Raw genomic sequence first — 27,329 nt, forward strand, 5'->3', positions numbered from 1 at the left:
CATGTGAAGTAGGCACCTCATTCATGAGCGGGGGGAATTCCCATTTTGAGGTGTCAAAAATCTATTTTTTTTAATTCCTTTGGTGGTCCTTAGTCCACCACTCTTCATCTTATGTGAGTATTTACTCATTTTTGGGGGCATTTTCTTTATTTCTTCTATTTATCTTCTCCACACATTTGGATGAATTTGATTGGCCCCTCAAAACCTTAATTTTATAGAACTCTAATCTACATAATTTTCTAAATTCAAGAGAGTAAACAATAAGAAGAGTTTAATTAATTACTTAGTTAACAACTCAATCTCTATTGCAATGTGTTGTAAACCATACAATTGGAGGCTTCTAATATAGATAGCCTCTAGCCCAATCTCCTTTACATGTGTCATGCCATAAGGCAATCCCTTTTCTATATTATTTCATATGTCTCTCACTATTCACACAATATCTTCCATAGCACACAAGATAATATCTTGCATCTCTAAGGTGTGTTCATGTTGGAGGTGGCAATTCCTGTAGCTACTCTCGAGTTATCGCATGACTAGAAGTTGTAGTGGATTATCCCATATGCAAAACCATGGGAAGTCAAAGAGCCATATATAGGGTGTGGTGGCACCCTATATAGGGTGTGGTGGCACCTTGTCATAGATATCTACCTCCGGTTGGATTTTTGGGGGGGAGCAACGGCTAGGAGATGGGAGCCTAGCCACCGACGTTGCTCAGTGCCCTAGGGTGGTGTGCGTGCTGTTGTTGCATGACTTTGACATGGTATCAGAGCTCGGTTTGTGTGTTCTTGGGCGGTCCTAACCTCTGTTTGATCGAGGTGCTCGAATTGATGGAGGGTGTTGGAGGTGGCAATTCTCTCGCATGACTAGAAGTTGTGGTGGATTATCCCATATGCAAGAGCATGGGAAGTCGAAGAGCCATATATAGGGTGTGGTGGCACCTTGTCGTAGATATCTCCTCCAGTTGGGTTTTTCGGGGGGAGGGGGGGGGGAGCAACGGCTAGGAGATGGGAGCCCAGCCCACCACCGATGTTGCTCAGTGCCCTAGGGTGGTGTGCATGCTGTTGCTGCGTGACTTTGACAGTTCACACATTCAACCAAATAAGCCAATTAGTTATATGTTTCAACACTCTCTCTTAAGCAATGGGTGTATTGTAGTCACACTTGACTACTATCCAATCAATTAACTAAATACTCACCCACGACAATTTGGCATTGTGCCAAAGTTATCGTTCCCTTCCAAGAAGTGTGAGACGTATTGTCTCTCTCTCTCTCTCTCTCTCTCTCTCTCTCTCTCTCTCTCTTATGCATGCATGAACACACACGCTATATGTCATCTCCCTGACAGCATGTCATCCCCTCTCTCCCCCTCACAATCTGTCCCCTCTCCCTATGTCTCTCTCTCTCTCTCTCTCACGCACTTATCATCATCTACTGACACGACTCACACTCCGTCATGTCATCTATCTCACACTCCATCATCTCACTGGGATGAACTGTGAGATGACGGAGTGTGAGATAGATGACATGAGTATTAAACCTTGAAAGTTGAAGTGCATCAAAATTGATCAAAGTTGAAGTGCATCCAAAGTTTACATGACTATTAAACACTATTCTCGCACTTTTTCTTTTTCTTTTTTTTGGGGTGAAATAAACACTACTCACACACCGTGGAAAGTCACATCTCGATATATCCTGTCAAAAACATTGAACAAATTGTGCACACTTGTAGTATTGTACCCTTTCAAGGACAAAAATTGAAGTACATCTAATGAAAAATGGATCAAAATTTGTCATTCAAAATTGGCCTGTGCTTGAACTCTATCTTACTAATGTCTATGCAGCCAAAAAAATAGAAGCGCACCTGCAAAAATTAGTGCAGGAAGCTGCAGCAGCGTGTTATCATGCTATGCAGCTAAGATATCAGTACAGCAATCTGCACTATCAGTGCAGGAGACTGCAGCATGCAGCTAAAGTAGCAACAGCCTGCATGTGCTTTTATAAAGCAGCAGAAAGCAGTCCCCCCCGGATCAGCACAGCAGTGTGCACTACAGCTAGCTATGCATCCACGCTCTTAAAGCTGCAGTAGCCAGGTCCTGCAAGCATTTGCTTTTTTCCCTGGGTGCTTTCATAAAGCCGCAGAAATCAGTTTAATTTCCACCTCCCCTCCCGTGTGCACTACAGCTACCAGCTCCTGCACGCATTTCTTCTCGAATCATCACGCTCAGCTGCATTTTGTTTCATTGTCGTAGTTGCTTTGTGATATGCGATGGGTTCCATGTCCTCATCAGCCCCTGTGTTTCTATGGTGCCACCCGAGGTCTCTGTCCACTGCTTTTGAGAGAGCTTTTCTCCAAAGAGAAGATGACTTTGTTTGTTATCATGAGCCCTTTGGAGATCCTTTCTACTTTGGGGTAGAGCCTCTATCCACTCGGTTCAAGTATATAGCCTCGACTTTCAATACTTCTACGTACATCCAGGTGCTGCATGAGGTTCTACAATATCATGATGCTGCAGGGCCTGCAGGGATCGCATGTGGGGGCTCTATGAAGCGAGCTTTTGTCAAGGACATGGCTCAGTACATAGTCTTGCCCCCATCAAAGCCCCCCATTGAAGAAGATAACCCCACCACCCTTCCCATGCAGAAGCTTATGAAAATGAAGCACACGTTCTTGATAAGAAACCCACAGTCTAGTGTGCCCTCTTATTGGAGGATGTGTGTGGGGCAAGCCTGTGAAGAGACTGGCTTCCTCTTTTATGATCCGGAGGAGGCTGGCTACTCGGAGTCGAGGATTCTTTTCGACTACATAGGTAGATTAACAGGGGAGACTCCATTGCTCATCACTGCGGAAGATCTGATGGATGATCCACGCAAGATCATGAAGCTCTACTGTAACCATGTAGGGGTGGAGTTCCGAGATAGCATGCTCCACTGGGAGGCCAAAAGGATACCTGCATTTGATAAGTGGAAGGGCTTTCATAAGTCAGTAACATCAAAACTCTCGTGTTTCTCTCTCTCTCTCTCTCTCTCTCTCTCTCTCTCTCTCTTATACACACACACACACACATGCACGCATGCATATCGCCTCGCACGCGTATTGTAATACCTGTGTCTTATTTACATGTGTAGGGACCGCATGCATAAGACACAAACAGATAGATTGTGATAAATATTGAACTGCACAGTTAGGAGTTTCCATGGCCACAGTAGCACGCACACATAATGAGTAACCTTCTTCTTTATGTTTGATCTCCATTGCACCCTATACGGCCTTAACGTCTTTACTCTACATGCTGCAGGGATGCGCAGGAAAGCACGGGATTTGGTAAGCTACTTCAGCCCAAGATTAGCCATGACAAACTTGACCAATATGGGCTTCCTCAGGTTGTTTATGATACCATCCAGCACAACATGCCACATTACAACTACCTCTCCAAGTTCAAAATCTAGTAAAATCTACCTCTCCAAGTTCCTGCCACCCTCGATAGATTCATGTATGCCTTCGACCGTGGATGAAGAGGAATAATTTTAAAATAAAATCTCGGGATTTTAGTCCTACGCTCTCTTGGATCATAGAATGAACTTAATCATGAGTTGCTTCAATCCTACAAATTGTGCTGATAGCTGGTTGGCAACTGCTTTCCACTCACTTGTTATCCAACACTAATTCACAGGCACTTGTATTACACCCATCTGCTAGCTGGTATTGCCATTGGGTGCCTGCTTCAAGCCATACTAGGCTTTGTGTAACCTGCACACAAAATCTGGGTGTGCATCACTCTTGTGGTGTAGACCGACAAGTGGCTCTTGCTGTTCATCTTCTTTCCCACCTTCCCTCCCCTCTTAGTGGGTGTTTTTTAGAGGACTTTTGTGGACTATTTTGTTGTTGTTCAGCCACTCGCTATCTCAGATTGTTCCTCGTGGTTCCTGCTGTTGCTCGAGAAGTTTTGGAGATTGGTGGTGGAGTACTAAGATCTTTTGTGGCACAAAGGCTTGCTTGTGGAGATTTGCGATTGCCACGGACATGGGTTCCCTCTTGGAGGAGGCATCTGTCCTTGTTTCTACGGAGAAGATAAGGTTCCCTCCTAGTGGACAGGATCATGCACTTGCTATAATGAAAAAGATAGGATGGTGTCACGTGTACTTTTGAGGAAAGAAGGGTCATTTGGCCAAGGATTGCAAGAACAAAGGTCAAGCCATGGCACGGGCGTGCACGTGACATTCCCTTCTACTAAACTTAATGACAAATGGACAATCTGTCATCCTTTCTCCCTGGACTACTACTGACACTGTGAACTGCTACTGGCTTTGACCTTTTATTTTAATGACTTTGACTTTCACTAATATTTTTGTATGAACACCTTCACTTTTGATCTCCACTTCCAAGTCTTGCTGAAGAACTGAGCATCTATTCAACTATTGTCCCCATGTCTGCTTTCCCCTAATGTTGCATGCACGGAAGCCTTGCTGTGCTGATCCACATCTCTAAGCCTGATTAAGAACATTGATGCTAAATAAATATGATTAAGACATAGGAGAGAGAGGAAGAGAGAGATTGGGTGTCAGGGTTTTCTTTTATTCATATGGTAGAAAAAAGTTGCTTTGATGCTTGTACATGACTTAGGCCTATGGTCAGCACCATAGGGTTGACCGTGGCCCCTTTCTACATGACTTAGACTGATGCTAATGATGAATGAGTGAATGAACACTTGAAGGAATGCTGAATTCAGAATTATGCATATATGTATACTGAATTCAGAATCCCTTTAAATGGTGCGCTGCATGGTACATGCTATCCCATTAATTGGCCACTGCCTAGGCTTAAACGCGTGCTATCTGGGACCCCCCTCGATGGCTGTCGACTATAGGTTGCTTACCTCTGATGGTGCTAAGAATGATGATGATGATGAAGCTAATACTACTGATGCTCATGTTTTTGATGCTACTGATGATGCTAAATTGCTACCTAACTCAGGGATTAAGAATGTTCATGTCGAAGATTAGCCATGGCACTTAACCTTGACATAGTGGTGGGTCACCTACCGGATCTGATCATGCCTGTTGCTCGGCCTTTGGAAATGATCTGAGAGCTTAATGAGGTATTGACCCTCAGGGAATGCTTCCTTTGGCTTTGCTTATTTCTAGAACACTCCATCTGCATCTTTTCTGCTGGAACTATGCACCTTCTGTAAGATGCAATGGAATTATGGGTAGATGTAGAATCCTATCACACAAAGTCTCATACCGCCTTCTGTATCCTGAGTTTTGTGGGTCGTTTTAGCAATCCACTTTATCACTTCACACTTTAAGAGATGAGAGAGAGAGAGAGAGAGAGAGAGAGAGAGATTTAGAGATATGTACACTACAAAATGCAGACCATGAACTAATGTAAACACTAAGGCTTCTACTACTGACTTCTAAATGCATGAATGATTCTCTTCAAGTGGATTAAGGAACTTGAGTGACTGACTAACCCTCTAAGGTTGAGGAAAGGCCTACATAGCTCATACCTGACATATCCTAGAATGGGGCTTATAATGGGGCCATGACATACGACAAAATCATATCCTAAAGGGTCCTACTACAGTACAATGATGCACTAATGATGAGCCATCTTGTCACCATGCACTATAGTGTAGAGTGCTTGTGACACCTTCCTTGGGACTATGCTTAGTGGCTGAGCCTAAATGCTTTGATACCAATGTTGCATGTGTGGAAGCCTTGCTGTAATAATCCATAGCCCTAAGCTTGATTAAGACATTGATGATGATTAACACATGATTAAGACAGATGAGATAGAAGAAGAGAGACTGGTGTCAGGGGTTTTTTGTATTTATATATGGTACAAAAGATTGATAAATGCTTGTACATGGGTGGGCCTTGATCTGCCCCTAAGGGGTTGACCTTCAGGCCCCTTTTCTACATGCTTCTACTGAGGCTAATGATGATGTAACATGCAAAAGAATCGGTAACTTTAATGCTCATAATTCAGCAATCATTCGTGAGACGAAGATACTGCACAACTTAGAAGAAGATGTGTAGAAACTAGAGAGAGAGAGAGGGAGAAGAGGACACAGTATTGGGTCCCAAATACCCTTTGTAGGGCCCCCCCAACACGAATGGTGTATTTGATTTATTAGAATGATATAAATATGAAATAACGATTGGATCTTCCAATTTGGTGCTCTATTTTACGATTGCTTGCATCATCTTCTGGAACATATCATGCACACTCATGGCTACCACCCTTGCAGGATTGCCTGGTGTGCTTTGTTCCGAAGCTTGTCGTTCTCCCTCTTCGTCGAAGCTCGCCACAGTGCAAAAATGCACTTCCTTTCCAGAGCGCAATCTGACCATCAACTATGCATGTAGGAGAATTCTGGAGGCTAAAAACCAACTGTCCTTGTAGGGACAAGATACTTGGCTAGGCTGGCCAACAGCCTGAGTCGAGCCCTTCTAGGGCTGGTGGACAAGGATTGGGGCTTGCTTGGCCCCTCTTGGGTAGCCTAAGCAACCCAATGCCCAATGCAAGAGTGTAATGACTCTCTTGTGGGATAGCCCTATTGGATGGGCCCCATCCTACATGCTTCACACATATGCCTAGTATGTGGTTGCAAACCAAACACGTAGGTCATCTAACATCATTCCATAGGGAGACTCAGAATATGGATTGGCACTGCTTCATGTGTAGGGGACAAAATGCACACCTGACCTTGGACGTGTAGAGTGAAACCCTGGCGGCTGACTTGTCTCGGATTGCGGGATGCATGCAACTGATGAATGAATGACTGAAAATTGAATGAATGAATGAATTATGAAATGATTTGCTTATATATGCTCTTGGGAAGCAGTCGACCCTGCAAAAGATTGTCAGCCTATTATATGGACAAAAACCCTAAATAATCATTGATTAATGCTATGCTTAACTGTTGGTCCTGCCCACAATTGCTTCCCACCTTTTGGACTCTAGCCAGCTATTGTACAATGACTTGCAAGTCATCAAGCTACTAGTTGTCAGCCGACATGTCATGTGCAAGACATGCACTGCTAATCCTGAAGAGGCAACAAGAATAAGACATAGATTAGAACCATAATTTAGAGCTTGTGCTACTGGTTTGGGGTAGGAGAATCTTGTGGAAAAAGACAAGAGGTTGTCGGCCAGGTATTGAAGGAGTTGCTTCTCGGCAAATCAAATATATGAATATTTGTCCTGGAGCTAGTTGAAGCATAGGCAAAGCTTTCGAAAGCGATCACTGAGTGGAAAAAACATCAGCTTATCGGTTCCACACAAGAAACAAGAGCTCATATGCTGAGCTCGCTAATATAGTATAGCGGGGTCAACAGAATGTTTAAGAACTATCGGTTTGTATTAAGTGTCTTTCACAAGTTTGGCTTAAGAGAGGGTTTGTTGTTGGCAATAAGCCCAACTTGTAGTCCCTAGCCTTTTCAATTATTTTGCATAGGATATCTTTTAGTCTAAGACCAAAGATGTAATCCACCACCGAATTCCATAAGCAGTGATATCATCCCAGAAATGTATCCAGTCACATTGAGTGTACCTCTCATGGCTATATAAGCACTATGTGGCACGCTCATTTGTAACAATGTAATCAAGTCTATTTTCATTATGAATGGCTCACTTCTCTTTCCCCCTTAATTTTAACAACTATATATCCTTGGTAGCCTGATAATAATGTTCTTAGTGTTGCCATTGGTGGCATTTAGAGATACATTATACATTGTTGTTGTTCCCATTGGTGGCATTTGGAGTCGTATTTGAATATGTTATATTTTACTAAGAATGTGACGATGGTGATTGTGTGCATCTAATATCTTACGTATATGTACTAGTGGATTATGTATGCTTATAGGTTTAGATACAATCTCCTTCTTGCATGTGTATAGACATTCGTGGGTGGACTCCGGGGGAGGTAGGTTTCTTGATAGCCATCAAGAGAGTATACGGACTCTCGGTTTGAGTAGGTCCGAGATAGAGGAGAACATGGCGAAGTATTCTGTGTTGATCATTGATAAGCTGGAGGCTACCGCCACTTGACTCTCTTGCTCCTTGGCAACCCATAGTCCTTGGCGAGGACACCTCTAGATCCATTAGAGGAGGAGAAGGATCCAAAGCAGGAGGTCGATAGGAGGAGGGTTAGGGTCGGGGTCAAGGTCACGGTCACGGTCACGGTCACGGTCATGATGAGCAGGATGTGGCCTTAGAGGATAGGATCAGGAGCAAGACGTGGTGCCACACAGCCAAATCAGTATGCATAATTTCTATAATTTGTCTCTTTTGAGCTATCATTTTTTAAAAATTGCTATAATAGTTATATTTGGTCAATTGTTCTCAGGACACAAAGGAGGTATACATAGGACTTGGTTATGTCACCCCAGGACCCTCAGCAAAGGCATCACAACGTAGGTATGAAGTATGTTTTATATGTTATACTAGTTATTTTAATGTCTAATAACTATTTGTTTTAATTTCCTTATAGGAGTGATTAAGAGAGTATCATAGATCCTCTTCTTGAGCAGCCAGTCCCACCACCATTGGTGTCACGATCTTATGTAGGGGACATGGGTGTAGAGTGCTCGATCGACGAGCGAGGACACATTGTGGACCAAGATGGAGGCACGGTTTTCCGTCGGCTTCAAGACCTCGTGGACCTCTATATGCTTGAGGTCCACAAGCTATGGGGTTAAGAGATCTTTGATTGTAATATGAGATGGTTGTAAACTGTAATTAAACTAATTAATAAACATAGAATTTTCATTTAAATGCAGGGACCAAGATGAGGTCAGAAAGAAATTTGTCGTCTCACAGCTAGAGCGAGAGCTCGGGGTAGGTTGGGCCACAAGGGTGTTCTACAGGAGTGTGAGATTTGAGCAGATAAACATATGTGTAATGTTTGAAAGCTCTAAAAGAATGTGACACGTTGAAACTAGGGGAATTATTAGAGAAGTAGGATTATACCTGAGAGTTTCCAAGACTAGTCTCGGGAAAAATGTCAATGTAAAAGAGCAGTTCATCGTTGTCCTTGCTAGCTTCTTGTAGTTCCTCTTTTGTTAGGTCTAGCCAAGGTGGTATAGGTAAAGTTGATGTTACATGATCAATTACCTTCTCAATGCTAAACTCAGGGAGGTCTTTGTCCCCCTCGTCCTCGTCTTCCTCCTCTCGTTCCTCATTCACATTAAATGGTCCTGGTTTATCTCCTTGAGCAATAACCATCATAGTGAGGTCAGAATGTGTACACTCCTTCTCGGCCATTGATGTATCTTCCTGGATATCAATATGGTTGCTATTCTCGAGCAAGGAGGCTAGTGTGCTATCAAAAAACTCATCGATGTCGTCGAGGATTGACTTGCACAATTTGCCACCATGGACTGTCATCCGAATTGTTATAAAAGAATGCTTGTTCACAACGCATTGGAAGAAGGTAAGGTTCTTTGCTTGCTTTTAGCAACTTAGAGGAGTCGATAGACCAAAAACCCATGGGCTCTCTTTTCATGGTAGCATCTCTATCTTTGCATTGTGTACAGAACAAACGAATCTTCAAAATGACCTATAATAAACATGCTCTCAAATTAGGACCAACTCAAATACACTAACATGTGAGAGAACGAATCAATTCCTAGTTGATCTACACTTGTTTAATAAAATGATAATTAACTTCATATATTCTCTCGATATCCCCAATGTAACCTAGGTCATCATTGACAAGGTTCATGTCACATGCACTTGCATGAGATTGTTGTTGAAATGATGCAAGAATGCACGAGTCTTGAGTAAGGTGCATATCATTAATCCTTTTGAATTGAAGATATTGTCCATAGGCCCACATGCTGCTATATGGCGGCCGAACCTAAAATCACAAGTGTAGAGAATATTAACATCACAAAAGCATGCACATAGAATATTGAAAGTGTGGGCCATGCCATGTGTTTCCTCCTTGTTACACGCAAGACTAAGCTCGAGAACTTCTCACATGTAACTTGCGCACCTGCTTCTTATGCCTTTTTTACTTGCTCTTGTATCCATGTCATTGACATGCCTCTTGGATGTTTTTCACATATTTTGTTGCCAATCTTTGTCATGCTCTTCGATTCATTTTTGCATACATTCTGAATTATAGATCATAAAAATACTTAAATTTTCTCGTTCATCCCCTCGTGAAAATACTTAAATTATCTCGTTTATAGTGATCAAGACGTACTGGGAGTCCCTTTCCACATAACACCTCTTCTAATAATTTACTTGATTGTTCTACCGTTAGGGAGAGTCTCCTCAAAGAGATAGTACATGCACTCATGATGCAACCATCCCTTTGCCCATAGATCCTTCGGGCCTTGACCTCTAATGTACAAAACCCTTCAAGACTCTCATGAATCTTTTAACCCAAAACATCCATCATGCGCCTACAAATCTAGCAAACTCTACCTCCTCAACAAGGTGGATAAGCACATGGAATTGGATGTCAAAAAAGGACATAGGAAACTCTTTTTCCATCAAGCATAGGAGCTCTATGTAGTCCAACTTTTTTTGTGGAATCTCTTGAGTGTCTATTTCCTTTGACGTGATCCACCTAGAAAATGACAAAAACACCAATTTATAACTAACTTCAATTGTACTAAAGGAGAACCCTAGACACTTTTTTGAAGGAGCAGTACCTTGCAAATGACCCCAAATGGTATACGATAGCTTGAATGCCCTCGATTGAGCATCTATAAATGGCAAGATATGCTGCAAATAGTCCACTTTTAATGTTAGTATCCACATAAATTAACAAATGTCAAGAATAAGATTCAGAGCCATGGCTTACCTTTAGGAAGTTATGCCAGCAGCCATGTGTCTTTGATCCAGAAAGATTGTTATCATCCATAGTAAATATGTTTCGCACTAATTCACCATAGCCTGTAGGTGTATGTATTGATCTTATCCTATCATTGATCATGTTCATCTTGTTGTTTGTCTCAGTACCATGGTGTGCGACGATAAGTAATCTTTCCTGTTTTAGGACTTACAATAGACTATAAAGATAGTTTATAGTTTTGTTCCTTTAAATCCGCCCTTGCAGCCTCTGTATCTTTGATGCCCACAAGATATTTCCAAAGCGAGTGTCTACAACATTTTTGAAAATATGCATGGGGTCAAGAATATGTGTGATTTTTAATGGTTTCCAATATTCCAAATATTGAAATATCAAGTGTCATCGATTTTTTCCCTTTGTCTTTGCAATAATCCTCGTCTTCTTTATTGCTTGTGAGCTCTGCATTTGGATCTATAATGGGCCCAATTGTCCATTTTCTGTACTAGTCCATAGGAGTCAATCATGTAGGGCACACTCCACTCTTAATCCTTCTATTGAAATGCCTTTCTTGTTCTTTTGATAACAATATGTGTCCTTCAAGAAAAAATCTTCTATGTTGGACATATACATTCTTGTTGAGATTCTTGCTATATTTTGATCATAGCCAATCCCCACATGGTGGACATGCCTTATAACCCTTTATTGATAGACCTATGAGCAATCAAAGTCTTAGTGCAATTGTTATTTCACGTCACTTTCAAATCCAAATAAAGTAACTTTGATCATGTACCTGAAGAATAACCATAGGCATGATAGTCATGAATAGTCCATATTAGAATGCCGCGAACCTCAAAGCTTTGTTCGCATGTAGGCTTGGACATGTCAAGCACTTTTATCCCTTTCCATAGTTGTTGTAGATCTTTGATGAGTGGTGCTAGGTACACACTAATGTCTTTGACTTGTCGTTTTCTTGCATTGAAGTGCTGTATCAAGTCAGAGTTTTTAAGAAGTGTAAACATATTGGGTGGATACAATTTCAGATCGTGTTAATTGTGCATGTACTTAGAATTAGTAAACTCAATATTAAATGCTCCTTCTTTATGGACATGAATGGTGGTAGGTTTTTCATTGATCAGCACTACCGGCCAAGTTGATCACTTGCTTGATCTATGCAAAAATGGATTGATTCCATCGAGACCAACCCAAGTTTTAAGTGATGGGGTTCTTGACTCAATTCTCTCCATGTTCTATCAATGTTCTTGAAACCTTCACAGTCAAATGGAATGAGTAGGATCCCATCTATGCTCACATTCTTTGCCGCCCAATCCATAAGCTTTGACAACTCTGAGCTCTGAAATAGGTACTCTATTCGTTGGGGATAATGGAAAATGTCTTAGAACCTTATGGTGAGAAATAAGTGTTGCTCCCTCCTTAAAACGTGAAGCACCACATTTGGGACTAAGAATGGAGTTTTGATGCTCTCCTCGATACAAAATGCAATCATTGACACATGCCTGGATTATTTCATAGTCAAGTCCAAGACTCATCATCATCTTTCATGCCTCATTCCTTGTTTTCGGGATGGTGTTATCGGGCGGTAGAAACTTACTAGAAAGTAATCTGACAACAATAATGATTTATTAGGAAAATAAACATAGCCTATCACTTAGAATTCATGTAAATGATCCATTTACATTAGTAATGCTGAAATTGATACATTGCTCCAGGAGTAGCGAGCTTAGAGGTTGAAGATGAGGAAGGTCATAGATAATCTCATCATAGAAGAACCCTTATAGATCTTTGTGAGTGCTTCTTCTCGGAGATATTTTTCATGAGGATGACTGTCATTTGTATTACTCTGAAACCAATCATCAAGAAATCTAGTCATGTCACTAGTATCATGCTTTTCATTGTCAGGTTTCTCTGTTGACATGCGTATTGCTCTCTCAACCTTTGAAAAGTACTAGGATCTTGTGCTCTAAGAACCCGCATACACTCTACTAACAATTGAGAGTGACCTTTACGATATAAGGGCACATCCTCTGCAATATCATAGTCTGGAACCTGTGATCTAATATAAATTAGGAAATCATAAAGACATAATAATTCATAATAATACAACTGCCAACAAAGTAATAAGACAAGTGACAACAAAGCACGAGTAAACACATTTGCAAAGTCTCATCAAATTTTGACATCATTTACACATGCTATTTCAAATATACTTAAATTAATAGGACCTTTAGCGCCACAAGATATAATAAGTGAAAAATATAATAAACTACTAGAATGTCATCGATCGAAGCCTGTTACAAAAGACATGTGCAGTAAAAATGTTATAAATACATCAATTCTCTATGTGGAGCTGGCAGTCGCCTATGCCAAACGATAAGTCACTAGCAACTCCTCGCCACAGCATGCAATAATCTAATAGCATTGACTAAAATGTATCTAAGGTATTAAGGAAAATATGGACTCTCCATTTTGCCCCTTAAGGGGTTTCTCTCACTTCTCTCTCTCTCTAGAAAAATATTCTAAAATAATGTTATAATATTAGCTCTTGTAGAATCAAGGAGATCTCTTTATATTGTTTTTAAAAGAGATTCACCTATTATTTTATTGTAGGACCACCTGTCCTCAAAATTCTCAAATCTAAAATAATAATATTCTATTTAATCTAAAATAATAATATTCTATTTGACCACCTCCTAAACCACATTAATGAGTTTAGACATTCTCAGTCATGGGGTTTCTTCTCGGGAAGGTTGATTATTTGGTGCCATTTAGTTGGAATCACATATTCATATTCCCCTTCATTCATCTTTTTGTTCATCAATCTCTACTGCAAAAGAATCAAAGAACAAGAGAGCAATGGAGGTATGTCCATCTTGTTATCTGTTATGTTGTTTTGTTATGGTTTATTTTTTTCTGAGTTATTATGTTTTCTTTTCTATTAATGTTAATCTTATTTTTTTAAATGTGATTTAGTCATGTGTGAAATAGAAAATAGTTAAGTTTAATGATGTCATTTCTGTGCTATTTGGATTGTTTTGTTATGGTTTAATATTGTCTCAGTTATTTTTTTTTCTTTTCTATTTTGACCATCTTATATATCTAAATGTGATTTAGTCATGTGTAAAATAGAAGATAATAGTTGAGTTTAAGGATGCTATTTCTGTGCTATTTCGATTGTTTATTAACCTTCTTAAGAGGAATCTATGCACACATCACAATCCTTGAAACCTCACTAGAGTCAAGAAACCCTAGGAACCAAACATTTGAGCGATAGAGCGAGAGGAAGCTAGCTTGAGTGAAGCCTATTATTTTACTGGGAACCTATCTCTTTAGAGACCCATATGGACTAAGAACTTGCAGTGCCGACTCCCTCATAAATACTTAAAGGAGTTTTATAGCCTATTACTGGGAACCTATCTCTTTAGAGAACCATATGGACTAAGAAGTTACAGTGCGCCGACTCCCTCATAAATACTCAAAGGAGTTTTATAGACGTCATTAGAAACATCATCATAAGAGGTCCAATCCAGGAGTGGGAGTCAAAGACTCATCAAACTGTCCAGCAATAAATGAGCGGCCGCCCCGTCGCTAGAAAGATCAAGCATGGAGGCATCCACTCTCGATATGGATCCTAACTAGTTTGGATCAAGAAACAAGAAGAACCAACCCTACAGAGGAAGGAGTAATCTTTCCTAGAACCACAATTGGAATGGTCACAATAGAGATAGTGGCGGTTACATCTGCAACTTTTGGCTTGGCCAGCTCTTGTGGAACACAAACCTTTGGAGTGGTTAGAACATCCTAGAGACACACCATTCCTTCTAGCTTCAAACCTTGGAGTGTTTAGAATAGCTTGGAGACCCATCATTCCTTCTAGCTTCATATCATCAAACCCCGATATGAGCATTAGACCCCGATACGAGTAGTGTAGGCGGGGTTTAGGTTCAATATGACCACAGAGGCCACAATAACCACTCAGAACCTTGCAGCATGGAGCAGGGAGCTCTAGACTAGACCTGATTCTAGGAGGAGTGTACATGCCAAAGTATGAACCAACAACACCACCATTGAGCTGTAGTGCATAGACCTGATTCTAGGAGGAGTGTATATGCCAGAGTATACAAACCAACAACACCACCATTGAGCTGCAGTGCATAGACCTGATTCTAGGAGGAGTGTACATGCTAGAGTATACAAACCAGCAACACCACCACCAAGCTGTAGTGCATAGCCAGACCAAACCCTAGACACCAAAATATTATTAAACTTATGCAAATTACAAAATCGATGTCCAAGTTCAATGGGACTGGTGGAGACCCCATTGCACACTTGGAAGTGTTTGATAAGATGTGACCTGGTCGACCTAATAACCTTGTACTACAGGTAAGTGCCGTTAGCCTCACCATGGAAGGAAAATCAGGTCAGTAGTTTTTTTCAATCTCTGAAATCAAAAGACAAGGCTGACTTTAACACCCTGAAGACTGCTTTCATAATTGGGTACTCCTGTCAACAACAACAAGGAACCTCGATGGAACTGAGTCGATCAATGTTACTATATCAAATAGCAAGAGAAAGAGAGTGAGATACCTTCACTCTCGATGCTCTGACAATGAAAAATTCTCTAACAAACAATTAACAAGGAGATTCCTAGAAGGAATCCTCTATTCAACCTTGCATAATGCCTTATTACTCAGAAAAGCATAAAAAATTTAAGCCATGCACTCTGTAGAAGTGCCATAGACTTTGACAATGACTTCATGGGAACTTCTTTAAGGAATCTCCCTTGAGGAACCCCTTTTGAAGCATCCTTGGAATAGTGCCTTTTCAAAGGTTAGCGATAAAGGGAAAAAGCCATAGGTAGCCACCATAGAAGACCTAGCAACCATGCTCATGTAGCAAATGACTAAGCAGTGTGGAAGGTTAGGGTAAGAAAAGACAACATAGGTCAACCACATATGTACCCCAGACGTAAGTTGGTCTGGTGTTCAATATTGTTGAGATTCAAGCTCGATGTCAGTGTGAGCCAGCTATGCTATGTGCTGGCATGTTAGGTAGGAACATGTGTGAGACATAAATGACCGCGTGTCTAGCTGGTCAAAGTGTGTGGACATTAGCTAGGGTTAGATGTGTGTGGACACAACTCATAGTGTTGTGTGTATTATGGATTAGTGCATTATGCTTTGTGTGAGAAGGGAGATGGCTTATCTCTATGGTTAGGGTTTGCAATATACATTAGGGTTTGCTCCTGTGTGTGTGTCTCCTCCCCCTCTACCATTCTTTCAACATGGTATCAGAGCCTTGTGCTGTTTATTAGGGTTTATGAGTGAGTGAGAGAAGAGGGAGAAGAAGCTGTGAAGAGAAGCTGTGAAGCTTGCCATTGGAGCTGTGAAGCTTGGAGCACACCGATTCTTATCAGATCTAAGAGAGCTTGGCCTACCGGGTAAGGTCTTCTAAACATCCTTGAGCGGATTGCAAGTGATACAGGCAAAAACAAAGCAATTTAGAGCAACTCAAAGCAAAGCAAATTTTTGGTTTTTGGAAGCTTTCCATTAAAGCTTGGAAACACTGATGTATGGTGGAAATACATGTAAATCTGGCAAAAAACATATGTATCTGACAAGGAGAGATGTATTGGCAACTCCTATGCAAGCCCTAAACTCATTTTGGAGCAATTTGAATGCATTTGAATGAGTGGAATTTACTGGTTTTTGAGCTCTCACAAAACAGAGAAAAGGAAGTCACAAATTGATGCATTTTGAGTGTGTTTTTGGTAAAAATCCAACCATTGACTGGTTTCACACATACCTAGGTGTCTTGGGCACTTGTAGACATCATCAATTAATAGTATAACCACTCCAAAATCCCTATAGAGCAGGCGACGCAGCTCCTACAGAGAAACAGGGCAGAATTTTGACAATTTTGAAGCAAGGAGATCAAATTCTCATTGGTTGCTTGATATATTTCACAATTGCTTTAGCAATTGGTTTATACACACATTAGAGAAGAGGGCTATGTGATTGGTTTGATCAATTATGCTTAATTGAGCTGGGAATGAGCTGATTAAACAGGTTGTCCACTGGTTGCAGAGAAACAGAGCAATTTTAATTGAGCAATTAATCTTTGGTCTTATACAATTGGACAAATTCCTCTTACATGGAGTTGATGGACACTATTTCTAAGCTAATGAATGCCTGCTTGCTCAATTTGGACAAATATTGAAGAAATTAGAGCCATTTTACTACTGGTTTTTCTGGTTTTTCCCAAAACAGAGAAAGGGGTTTTCAAAAATTGATATGTACACATGTCAGATGGTGTTGATACTCTACATTGAGGTTGTTTAGGTGTCAATACAAGTTGTCCATACTTGATTGCACCACTACATTGTGATTTGGAGCCATGGAAGCGCATCAAAACAGGGTATCTCGGACTGCGTGAGTCAGTTCATCTTGGATGCATACAGGTTGATTTTCTACATCAAATTTGGAGTTTGTTGACCACTTTGGAGTATCTGGAACACTCATTGGAGTGTGGTTGAGCTGAGGAAGGCTCGGTTACAGATTTGGAGTTGTGCGGAAGGTGCACATTAAGCAAACATGTCGGATAATCCAGTACAAATTGTTGGTGAAAAGCTGGATAGAAAGAACTTCCAAGCATGGAAGTACAGGATAAAAAGTTTCTTGAAAGGAAAAGGTTTTTGGAATCTCATTATACAGGTGCTGAGCCGCCAGAGCCTGAGCTACCCCGACAACCTACACAGTAGAAGCAGGTTATTGCTCACAAGCAATGGTCAGAAAGAGCATTCAAAGTGCTGCATTATCCGTCTATATGTATTTCTGATGCTATGCTCATACACATACAGGATGCTGAGAATCCCAAAGATGTATGGGATACTTTTGTAAAGATGTTTGATACAGACACGAGTGCTCGCAAGTCTCAGTTGCGACAGCAGATACATAATGTGAAAAGGAATAGAAGGAGCATCCATGATTATGTGCAAGAAATAAAGAAGTTTGCAGATGCATTGGCAACAATAAATGCCCCCATGCCTGATGATGAGCTTGGTCTCAGTTGGTCAAATGGTGGAACAGGGATTACAGGTTCGGTTCAACGAGCATGGTTGCTTTGTTGAGGATTTCAAACATGGGTGTAGAGTCATTGCTAAAGGCAAGAAAAAAGGCAGATTGTTTAAGCTGGATGCTGGAATTCCTGAGTTAAAATCAACCATGTTCTCTAAAAGCAGAAATGTGGTACAGGACATTGATATGTGGCATAAGAGGATTGGACATGTCAATATACAAAGATTAAAGAACATGCAGACAAGAGGCATTGTCAGTGGATTGCCTAGATTTAAATATGATGGGAATATGCATGTTTGTGAAGCCTGTCAGTTTGGAAAGCATGCAAGGTTGCGGTTTCCTAGAGAAGGAAATATGAGTAGCATGCCACTTGAGATCGTACATAGTGATGTATGGGGTCCTGCACAAAACCCATCTATCAAAGGCAGTTTATACTATGTGACATTCATAGATGATTTCAGCAGGATGACATGGATATACTTTCTCAGAGAGAAGAGTGAAGTGTTGGAAAAGTTCATGGATTTCAAAGCTTTTGCAGAAAAGCAATATGGCTGTTGGATTAAATGTTTGAGGACAGATGGAGGTGGTGAATACACCTCAAAAGTTTTTTAGCATTTCTTGAGGAAGCATGGAATAAGAAGACAATTGACTTACAGGTATACACCTCAGCAGAATGGTGTGGCTGAGAGAAAGAATAGAGTCATATGTGAAGTGGCTAGGGCAATGCTCAATGAAAAGAGCATGCCAGATTACTATTGGGCAGAAGCATGTGCTACTGCAGTGTATATATTGAACAAAACACCTACAGCAGCCATTCATGGAAGCACGCCAGAGATGCGGCTTACAGGTTATAGGCCAGACATTGGACACCTCAAAGTTTTTGGATGCATAGCTTATGTACATGTGCCTGATGAAAGAAGAAGGAAGTTGGATCCTAAGGTAGAAAAATGTGTATTTGTTGGATATGCACAGGATCAAAAGGCATACAAATGTTACAACCCACAAACTAGACAAGTGGTCATCTCACGAGATGTGGTGTTTGATGAGCTTGCTAGTTGGTACAAAGCAAAGGATGAGGGTGTCATTGAGTCACTTGAGGCTAATGTGCCTGTGAACTTGCCACAAGCAAGTTCTAGTTCTACTTCTATGTTTGGGCCAGCAGAGCAGAGGCTGAGAGTAGTACTATACGTCCATGGTCAGGACGTTTAAGGCATGAGAGTGTGAGCACTGGGAGTAGTGCTATGGATAAAGGAAAGAAGAAGGTCGAAGGAATTAGAATCACAGGTTATGAGTCATCTAGTTCAAAGAGTTTGGATGAGGAGCTTGGCATGCCTGTTTTACGCACACCTGGTGCTAGGCAGGATAGATATGTGCCACCACATGCTAGAGTTACAGGTGTTCAGAGTGACCCGCATGCATTGCGGAGATCCCAGAGAGTCAGATATCCAGTTGACAGATTGACATATCGAGATTTTGCTATGTACTATGCATATATGACATCTATGGTGAAGCATGTGGAACCTACATGCTGTACAGAAGCTATTGGAGAGCATGTATGGGAGAAAGCAATGGATATTGAGATGGACGCATTGGTCCATAATGACACATGGGATTTGGTTGCATTACCAAAGGACAAGAATGTTATTGGATGTAAATGGGTTTACAAAGTGAAGTGCAAATCTGATGGTTCTATTGAGAGACATAAAGCAAGATTGGTAGCAAAGGGTTATGCACAGACCCAAGGTTTGGACTATGATGAAACTTTTAGTCCAGTGGCTAAGATGGGCACAGTGAGAGCAGCCATTGCTATGGCTGCAGCTAATGGCTGGGAAATGCATCAAATGGATGTCAAAAATGCATTTCTAAATGGAGATTTACAAGAGGAAGTATATATGGCACAGCCAGAAGGGTATGTACACCCAAGATATCCCACTCACGTATGCAGATTGAAAAAGGCATTGTATGGTGGTCTGAAGCAAGCACCTCGTGCTTGGAGTGATAAGATGAGCAGATATCTTATCTCACTTGGTTTTCAGATTTCTACAGCAGATTCTTCACTCTATGTGAAGAAGACAGAGCATGGGATTGTTTTACTCGTCATCTATGTGGATGACTTGATTATCACAGGTGATCATGGTGCAGATGTGATGCATGTCAAGAAAGCTTTGAGTGGGCAATTTGACATGAAAGACCTTGGTGAGTTGAGATACTTTCTTGGCATAGAAGTGATCAAAGATCATGCAGGTACATGGTTAGTACAGCGCCAATATGCATTGGATATGTTGGCAAAGTATGGCATGACAGGGTGTAAGCCTATGAGTACACCTTTGGAGCAAAATGTGAAATTGCGGGGCTGATTATGGTGAGGAGCTTGATGATCCATCTATGTATAGGAAGATGGTTGGTAGTCTCATATACATGACTATCACACGCCCGGATTTGAGTTATGCTGTGGGGCTAGTAAGCCAGTTTATGCAGAGCCCTAGAAAACCACATTTGGATGTAGTGAGACGCATCATGAGATATGTGAAGACCACTGCACATTATGGTCTACTTTATGAGAGTGGTAAAAGCTTGGACATACATGGCTACACAGATGCTGATTGGGCAGGTAGCTCATATGACAGGAGGTCTACTAGTGGATATGCTTTTACACTTGGAAGTGCCATGGTGAGTTGGAGTAGCAAAAAGCAACCTACAGTTGCTTTATCCAGTACATAGGCTGAATATAGAGGTGCAGCCATTGCTACTTGTGAGGCAGTATGGTTAAAGGGTCTCTTGGCAGATTTATGTGAGCCTATTGATGACAAAGTTGTCATTCATTGTGACAACATGAGCAGTATACAGTTGGCCAAGAATCCAGTGTTTCATGCGAGGACCAAACACATAGAGGTCCATTATCACTTTGTCAGAGAAAAGGTGCTGGATGGTACAGTTGATCTTCAGTATGTGAAGACTGATGAGCAGGTGGCAAACATCTTTACAAAGCCACTTAGCAAGGAGAAGTTTGAGTAGTTCCGTACTATGTTGGGAGTACATGGGATGAGCTTGAGGGGGAGTGTTGAGAGTCTTGATATTCCAAGCTCATCTACATCTTCATCGGCAGTACATCATGAGCTTGAGAGGGGCTGTTGAGATTCAAGCTCGATGTCAGTGTGAGCCAGCTATGCTTAGGTAGGAACATGTGTGAAACATAAATGACCGCGTGTCCAGCTAGTCATAGTGTGTGGACATTAGCTAGGGTTAGATGTGTGTGGACACAACTCATAGTGTTGTGTGTATTATGGATTAGTGCATTATGCTTTGTGTGAGAAGGGAGATGGCTTCCCTCTATGGTTAGGGTTTGCAATATACATTAGGGTTTTCTCTTGTGTGTGTGTCTCCTCCCCCTCTACCGTTCTTTCAACAAATATGCCATGTACGCGCCAATCACACAAGCACAATGCCCCCACCTAAGACCAAGACAAGGAGGAATTTGGTGTGCATAATACTACATGAGGATGGGAAACCATGATACTATTCACCATTACTATAAGAGTCAACCTCAAATGAGGAAGCAACTTTTCTAGTCACACACCAACTCCATCCACCCACACTTGGCTTTGATGGCTCCTGACAAGACCCATGATTACCAACACACCTCACTTGAGGTAGCATGTGACTCAAAGGGGAGTTCCAAGAGTTCCAAAATCACCCAACACTTGGCTTTGATGGCTCCAATGACAAGACCCATGATTACCAACACACCTCACTTGAGGTAGTGTGTGACTCAAAGGGGAGTTCCAAGAGTTCCAAAATCAACCCTACCACCTTCAGTATTGCCACAACAACCAGCCTTTCCCCTAGAGTGACCCTCCCCATGAACCAATTGATGCTAACAAAAATACTTGATGGGAAGGAAGAGCGAATAATGAGGTAGATGCTAACCACCTAGAACCAATAGAGGCCTAGAGTCCCCCCAAACCAAATCCTAAGTCATTACATTCAAGATGGTGATGGTGTCTACCTTGTATATATAGCCACAATGCAATCGAACAGGGGGAGGGACATAAATGCTTAGGATCTCGTATGCCACTATATTGCTATCACTACAAGGGACCTCACCTGGTAGAGTGTCCCATCAAGAAGGCTAAGGTAGCTATACCAACAAGCCCATAACCACTAGTACTAGTCTGTAGTACAGGTTGTGCCATTGACCACATGAACAGGGATTGCCCATTAAGAGCATCCATTCTAGGTCTAGCTCAAGAGCACAAACCAAGTACAAGTCTTAATTTGCTAAGCATCAAGGATGGGCTATTACAATTGGTTCCTCTCAACATTAAGAGGAGGAGAGCCACCGCTCATGAAGTTGGATAGACTTCAAATTCATGTCAAATTCATGTACTTAAAAGGCATCAAAGCCAAAGTGTTGTAGCAATGTAACATGCAAGAATTTAAAGGCAATATCCACGACCAAGAGGTGGTAGCTTGGGGCCCAAAAAGATCAAAAAGGGATGATCTATATCTTTTCTAGGGAGGAAAAGAAGACCATTGAGCTTGATATGTCAAAGCCATAGACTCCCATGTAGACTTTTGCCATTAGTGGGGCAAGAGGATCTCAATCCGTCTAAAATACCAGTCAGATAAATAGCCACAAAGAGAGATGAACCTACAAGATTGAATGAGTCTATAAAACTCTCTCGTTCTGCAAGAAGGGAAAAGAACAAAGCCTTAGTAGAAAAATAAGCTAGACACATGCTCATACAAAAGAGCAAATGACCTTTGTACACTTTGAGAAGGCAAAGAGAACCCCTTATGGGAAGCTTGGAACATCTTACAATGGATCACGTGAAGTTAAGGAGGCCAACATAGCAGGACATGTATATATTGTGGAAAGGACCTATCTCTAGAAGAAGAAAAAGGCCTCATTAACCTACTCACTAAATTCCAAGTCTGCTTTGCTTGAAAATATACTGACATAAAGGGCGTATCGCAAAGGTGGTCAAACACACTATTCTCTTTGTGGAACGAGTACAACCATCTAGGCACAAAGCCTATCAAATGAATCCAAAATACTCTAGAATGGTCAAGGAGACAATTGACAAACTCATTGAGGTTGGATTCATTTTACAAGATAGAGCACACGGAATGGCTATCCCTAATAGTCATAGTGCCTAAGAAAAATGGAAAGATATGGGGGGTCTGCATCATTAACCTCAAAAAGGTTAATGCAACCAGTATGGTGAAGGCTCATTACCTATTAAACATTCACTGAGCATGTGCTGTGTGAACGAGTAGCATGTAAGGTACAACTTCCTTGATGTGTTCCTAGGCTATAGCCAAGTGGAAATAAACCCGAATGATCAACATAATACTGTATTTCCCCACAGAATGGGGCACTTATGTGTACATAGTTATGCAGCTCAGTCTATCCAATAAGCCATTCACTTTCCAAAGGCTTATGTGTGTAGCATACAAGGAATACTTTAGAGAGTTCCTTGAGGTGTTCATGGATGACCTTGCATCAATTCCAAATGAAAAGCACATCTCTGGTGCATGAGGAAGGTACTGGAAAGATTATCGTATAGAATATCCCTTAACCTATCCAAATGCCAATTTTAGGTGAGGCATGGAGTATTACTAGGCCACATTATTTCAGATACTATAGAAGATTTATAATTATGTTTGCTGACGTGGATGAACGAGTGTAAAAAAGCCTATGACACTAGCAAGTGCACCAATTGGAATAGTATTTTTCATGTGCACATAGATGCCCTGGCTATGCCTTGGCACAACCAAGAGAACATAACATGGATTTTCCGATTAGCTTTGCCAGCTGTGCCAGTTAAATGATGCCAAACAAAATTACACCACCACAAAAAGGGAAGGACTCTCAATGGTCTATGTTGTAAATAAGTATCACCATTGTCTATTGGCAAACAAATTCATATTTTTTGTAGGACCATTAGAATAAGCCTTGCGCCACCCATGGGAAGGATGACCCAGTCAATGGCTCTTGATTCTACTAGAGTTTGATTTCACAGTGTGACCATATGGAAAGGCTCACACGGAAAGGCTCATAGCATGTGCATACTCATCATCACTTGTCGTGCATCCCCAATGGAGAACCACTAGTTGGAGTGGAGGAAAAACGATCTAACGTATCACATGCCATGCATCCCCAATGGAGAACCACCGGTCAGGCATCCCTAGTGGAGAATCACTAGTCAAAGTGGAGGGCAAACTACCTGATGCCTCGCTATTTGAATTCTGCTTATTCTAAAATGGGCCAAAAAAAATTCCCATTTGCTGACAGTTTTTTCCTAGAGACACCCCTCAATAGAGACAGAGCATGGTGCCTATAGGGAGATTGTACAAGTTAGGCCAAGACAAGATGTCCTCAAGAATTCAAATATATCGATATCCTTGATGAGCAAGCCCACTCTAGTTGGAGGGAATTTCTTAATAGACAACCAAAAAAGTTATATTAGTAGGCTTGTGGTGGTCCACTTTGCCTAGAGATGTAGCTAAATTTGTAAAAGGCTACAACAAATGTCAGTGATTCACTAGGGTTGACAAAATTCCCTTGCACACTGTAGTGTCTCTATAACCATTTGAGAAATACTTTGTCATACCGATTAGTCTAGTATGTGGAGGAACTTAAGCATGATTTATCATTATTATGGACTAGTGTGCCAAATGGTTGAGCCTTGTTCTACCACAAGGTTGATGATAGGGCAACAGCCAAATTCCTTTACGAAAATATAATCACTAGATTTTGGTGTCCACTTAAACTAAGCGATAGAGGTGCAAAAATGTATTTGTACATGTCAACCCATGTAGGTTTATGTCATCTATGATTTATGTGTGGTTAGAAACCTTAGGATTTGGGATATTATGTATGGTCATATGTATGTCAAAATAATGTGTATGGGTCAATGAATGTGGGACAAAGGTCATGTATAGCATTTATGTGGATGTGGGCAAGCAGCATGCAGACCAAAAATGTCCTTATCTCTTGGAGATATGTATGTAAGACCCCATGTGGATGAAAATGGTGCATTGTATGTCATCCTCACTAATTCAAGTCGTGGTGTTTTGATAACTCTTAACTCATACCTTAATCACCTCTATTAATGTTGATATCATACTGTTAATGATGCCTTCTTTCATCTTTCACCCACTCTTGCAACTCTCACACACTCCATAGCCATCTCAAATCATGTATTTTATAACCTTGGTATTAGAGCTTGGCTCTCCATTGCATGATTAGTCTCAACATTAGTAGTATTACTAAGATCAATTAAGCTACTCGAAGCAACCTTATGCACTAGCTCATGTAGTGGCTACCATTGAATACCTTGGTTCTCTCCATTCTCTCCAATGTTGGGCAAGCCCTTCTAGGAGAGAATAGAGCACCTCAATGCATCCACACACATCGGAAGAATCAAAGGGATTCGTAAAAAATTGGTCAAAATCAACACTGCAGCAAGCTAGGCAACCGTTGGAAATTTGGGAAAAAATCAAATTACGTCAAGCTCATGCAAGATTAGTCAAATCCCAACCATCCCCATAAATTTTCAAAGGTGTTGAATGTTGCCATATATATAGGCAGTGATGTGTGTGAACACACTTAGGACCGTCGGGGCACTTTTTCCCTCTTTTTAGGAGGTTTTTTCCCCCGACTTAAATATACGCCCATCATTCTAGGGTTAACTTATCTTTTGTACATTGACACAATCTAATACATTGTGTGCATTCTTGCTTCTTCTTCTCCAAGCTTTGTGTGCTTTCCTGCAACCCTAATTCCAACAATTGGTATCAGAGCAGGCATCGGCTCCCAGGGCTACGCTGCCGGCACCCTCCGACTCACGTTCTCCGATTGAGGTGAGCTTTCACGAGCGCTTGCACGTCCCTATACTCTGCAAATAAGCCCGTAGGCCTTGCATTCTCAAAAATTGCATCTCAGGTCGTTTCAGGCTCCGTTTTTGCATTTCAAGTTCTGCACAGGTCTTTTCGTCATTTTGTGTAGAAATTTTGACAGTGCAATTTTCTGCAAAACAGGCATACGTGTTCTATTGTGGACCATGCTACATAGCACGAGTTGTCTTCTATTCAGTCTTTGCTTCATTACAGGTAGCTTTTGCATCAGTTTCAGTCAGTGGCCATGGCTGATAACAGCAATGATGTATTTCGCATGTTGTCTGCTGATGACAAATTGGATGGAGACAGCAACTACCCACTTTGGGCATATATGATGCAGCATGTTTTGGTTGCAAAAGGAGTGTGGAACATTGTGTAGGGTATGGATGTACATCCAGGTTCGGTGGATGTAGGATCTGTTGAGGATGTTGCAGGTTCTAGCAGCTCTATTGTTGCTGCTATTTTACCCACTTATGAACAAGCTCGTTGGGATGGTAAGCTAATGCCTTGATTGCACTTTCTGTCAAACGTAACATCACCCCACATATTCGTTCAGCTAAAACAGCAAAACAAGCTTGGGATATTCTAGCTGGTTTGTATGTAGGTCTTGTATGCAGGTCGTAACGAGGCAAAAATCTCTTACTTGCGTAAAGAGCTAGAATCGAAGATTATGCAGAGGATGATGACATGAATGTTTTTCTTGCTGAGATTAAAGATCTCAAGGAACAGTTGATTTCTGCAGGTGAGATTATTCCTGATCATTCTCTTGTGCAGACTATTCTTGATGCTTTACCTGAGTCATATCAGACTTTTGCTTCCACGTGGAGACTTGTTACTGAGGACAGACCTGATGTTGTCAAGTACGATACTTTAGTCAACAAGCTCTTGCAAGAAGCGCAGTCTAGGCAAAACAGGGCTAGGCAGCGTACAGTTGATCAAGCATTTGTTGCTGCCCAGTAGAGAAGAAGTGGTAAGGCAGCCCCTTCCACTGTTTCTTCTCCTATTAGTAGGTCTGCAACTTCTTCTCCTTCCACATGTAGCAACAATAGGTCTGAGAAGGCTCTTGATAAAGGCAAGAAAAAGATCAGGTGCAACTATTGTAAGGCAAATGATCATGTCATTAAGAATTGCCCTAAGCTAAAGGCTAAAGAGGCAAAGAAGAAAGAGTCAAATGCAGCCACAATAGCGGATGCTTCTACAAATGCAGATTCTGCAAAGGTTGTGCAGGATACAGAATGGGCGTTTAGCGTGTATTGCCAGTATGACTCATCTGTACATGATGCATGTTTGGCAGTTTCTGTTGACTCTCATGTATGGTATTTTGACAGTGGTGCTACAAAGCACATTACCTCGTATCGTGATATGTTCACTTGTCTTGAGGCTGTCCCTAATGGGAATACTATCATATGTGCCAATAATGCTTCTTACCCAGTGAAGGGCATTGGTAAAATTATGCTTATTGCTGCAAATGGCAGCGCTTTCACACTTTCAGATGCTTTGTATGTGCTAGGGATAAAGAAGA

The 27,329-nt window shown here is 41.3% G+C and overlaps 1 protein-coding gene across 1 annotated transcript; it reads left to right on the forward strand.

Annotated features, from left to right (window-relative positions):
* Positions 1-2,108: 2,108 nt before the first annotated feature.
* On the forward strand, positions 2,109-3,563 carry LOC147623919 (branched-chain-amino-acid aminotransferase-like protein 1). Its single transcript, XM_086820904.1, has 2 exons — positions 2,109-2,982; positions 3,300-3,563. Exons 1-2 carry the CDS (start codon positions 2,270-2,272, stop codon positions 3,448-3,450), a joined length of 864 nt encoding a protein of 287 aa, XP_086677030.1. The 5' UTR covers positions 2,109-2,269; the 3' UTR covers positions 3,451-3,563.
* Positions 3,564-27,329: the final 23,766 nt, after the last annotated feature.

Source organism: Cibotium barometz, chromosome 26, assembly GCF_041138505.1.
Source record: "Cibotium barometz isolate CiBa-2024 chromosome 26, ASM4113850v1, whole genome shotgun sequence".
NCBI classification, from domain to species: Eukaryota; Viridiplantae; Streptophyta; class Polypodiopsida; order Cyatheales; family Cibotiaceae; genus Cibotium; species Cibotium barometz.

Coding starts and splice junctions, on each gene's coding strand:
- LOC147623919 (XM_086820904.1), top strand. CDS start 2,270: ATGGGTTCCATGTCCTCATCAGCCCCTGTGTTTCTATGGTGCCACCCG. Junction 2,983..3,299: donor AAGTGGAAGGGCTTTCATAA/GTCAGTAACATC, acceptor TACATGCTGCAG/GGATGCGCAGGAAAGCACGG.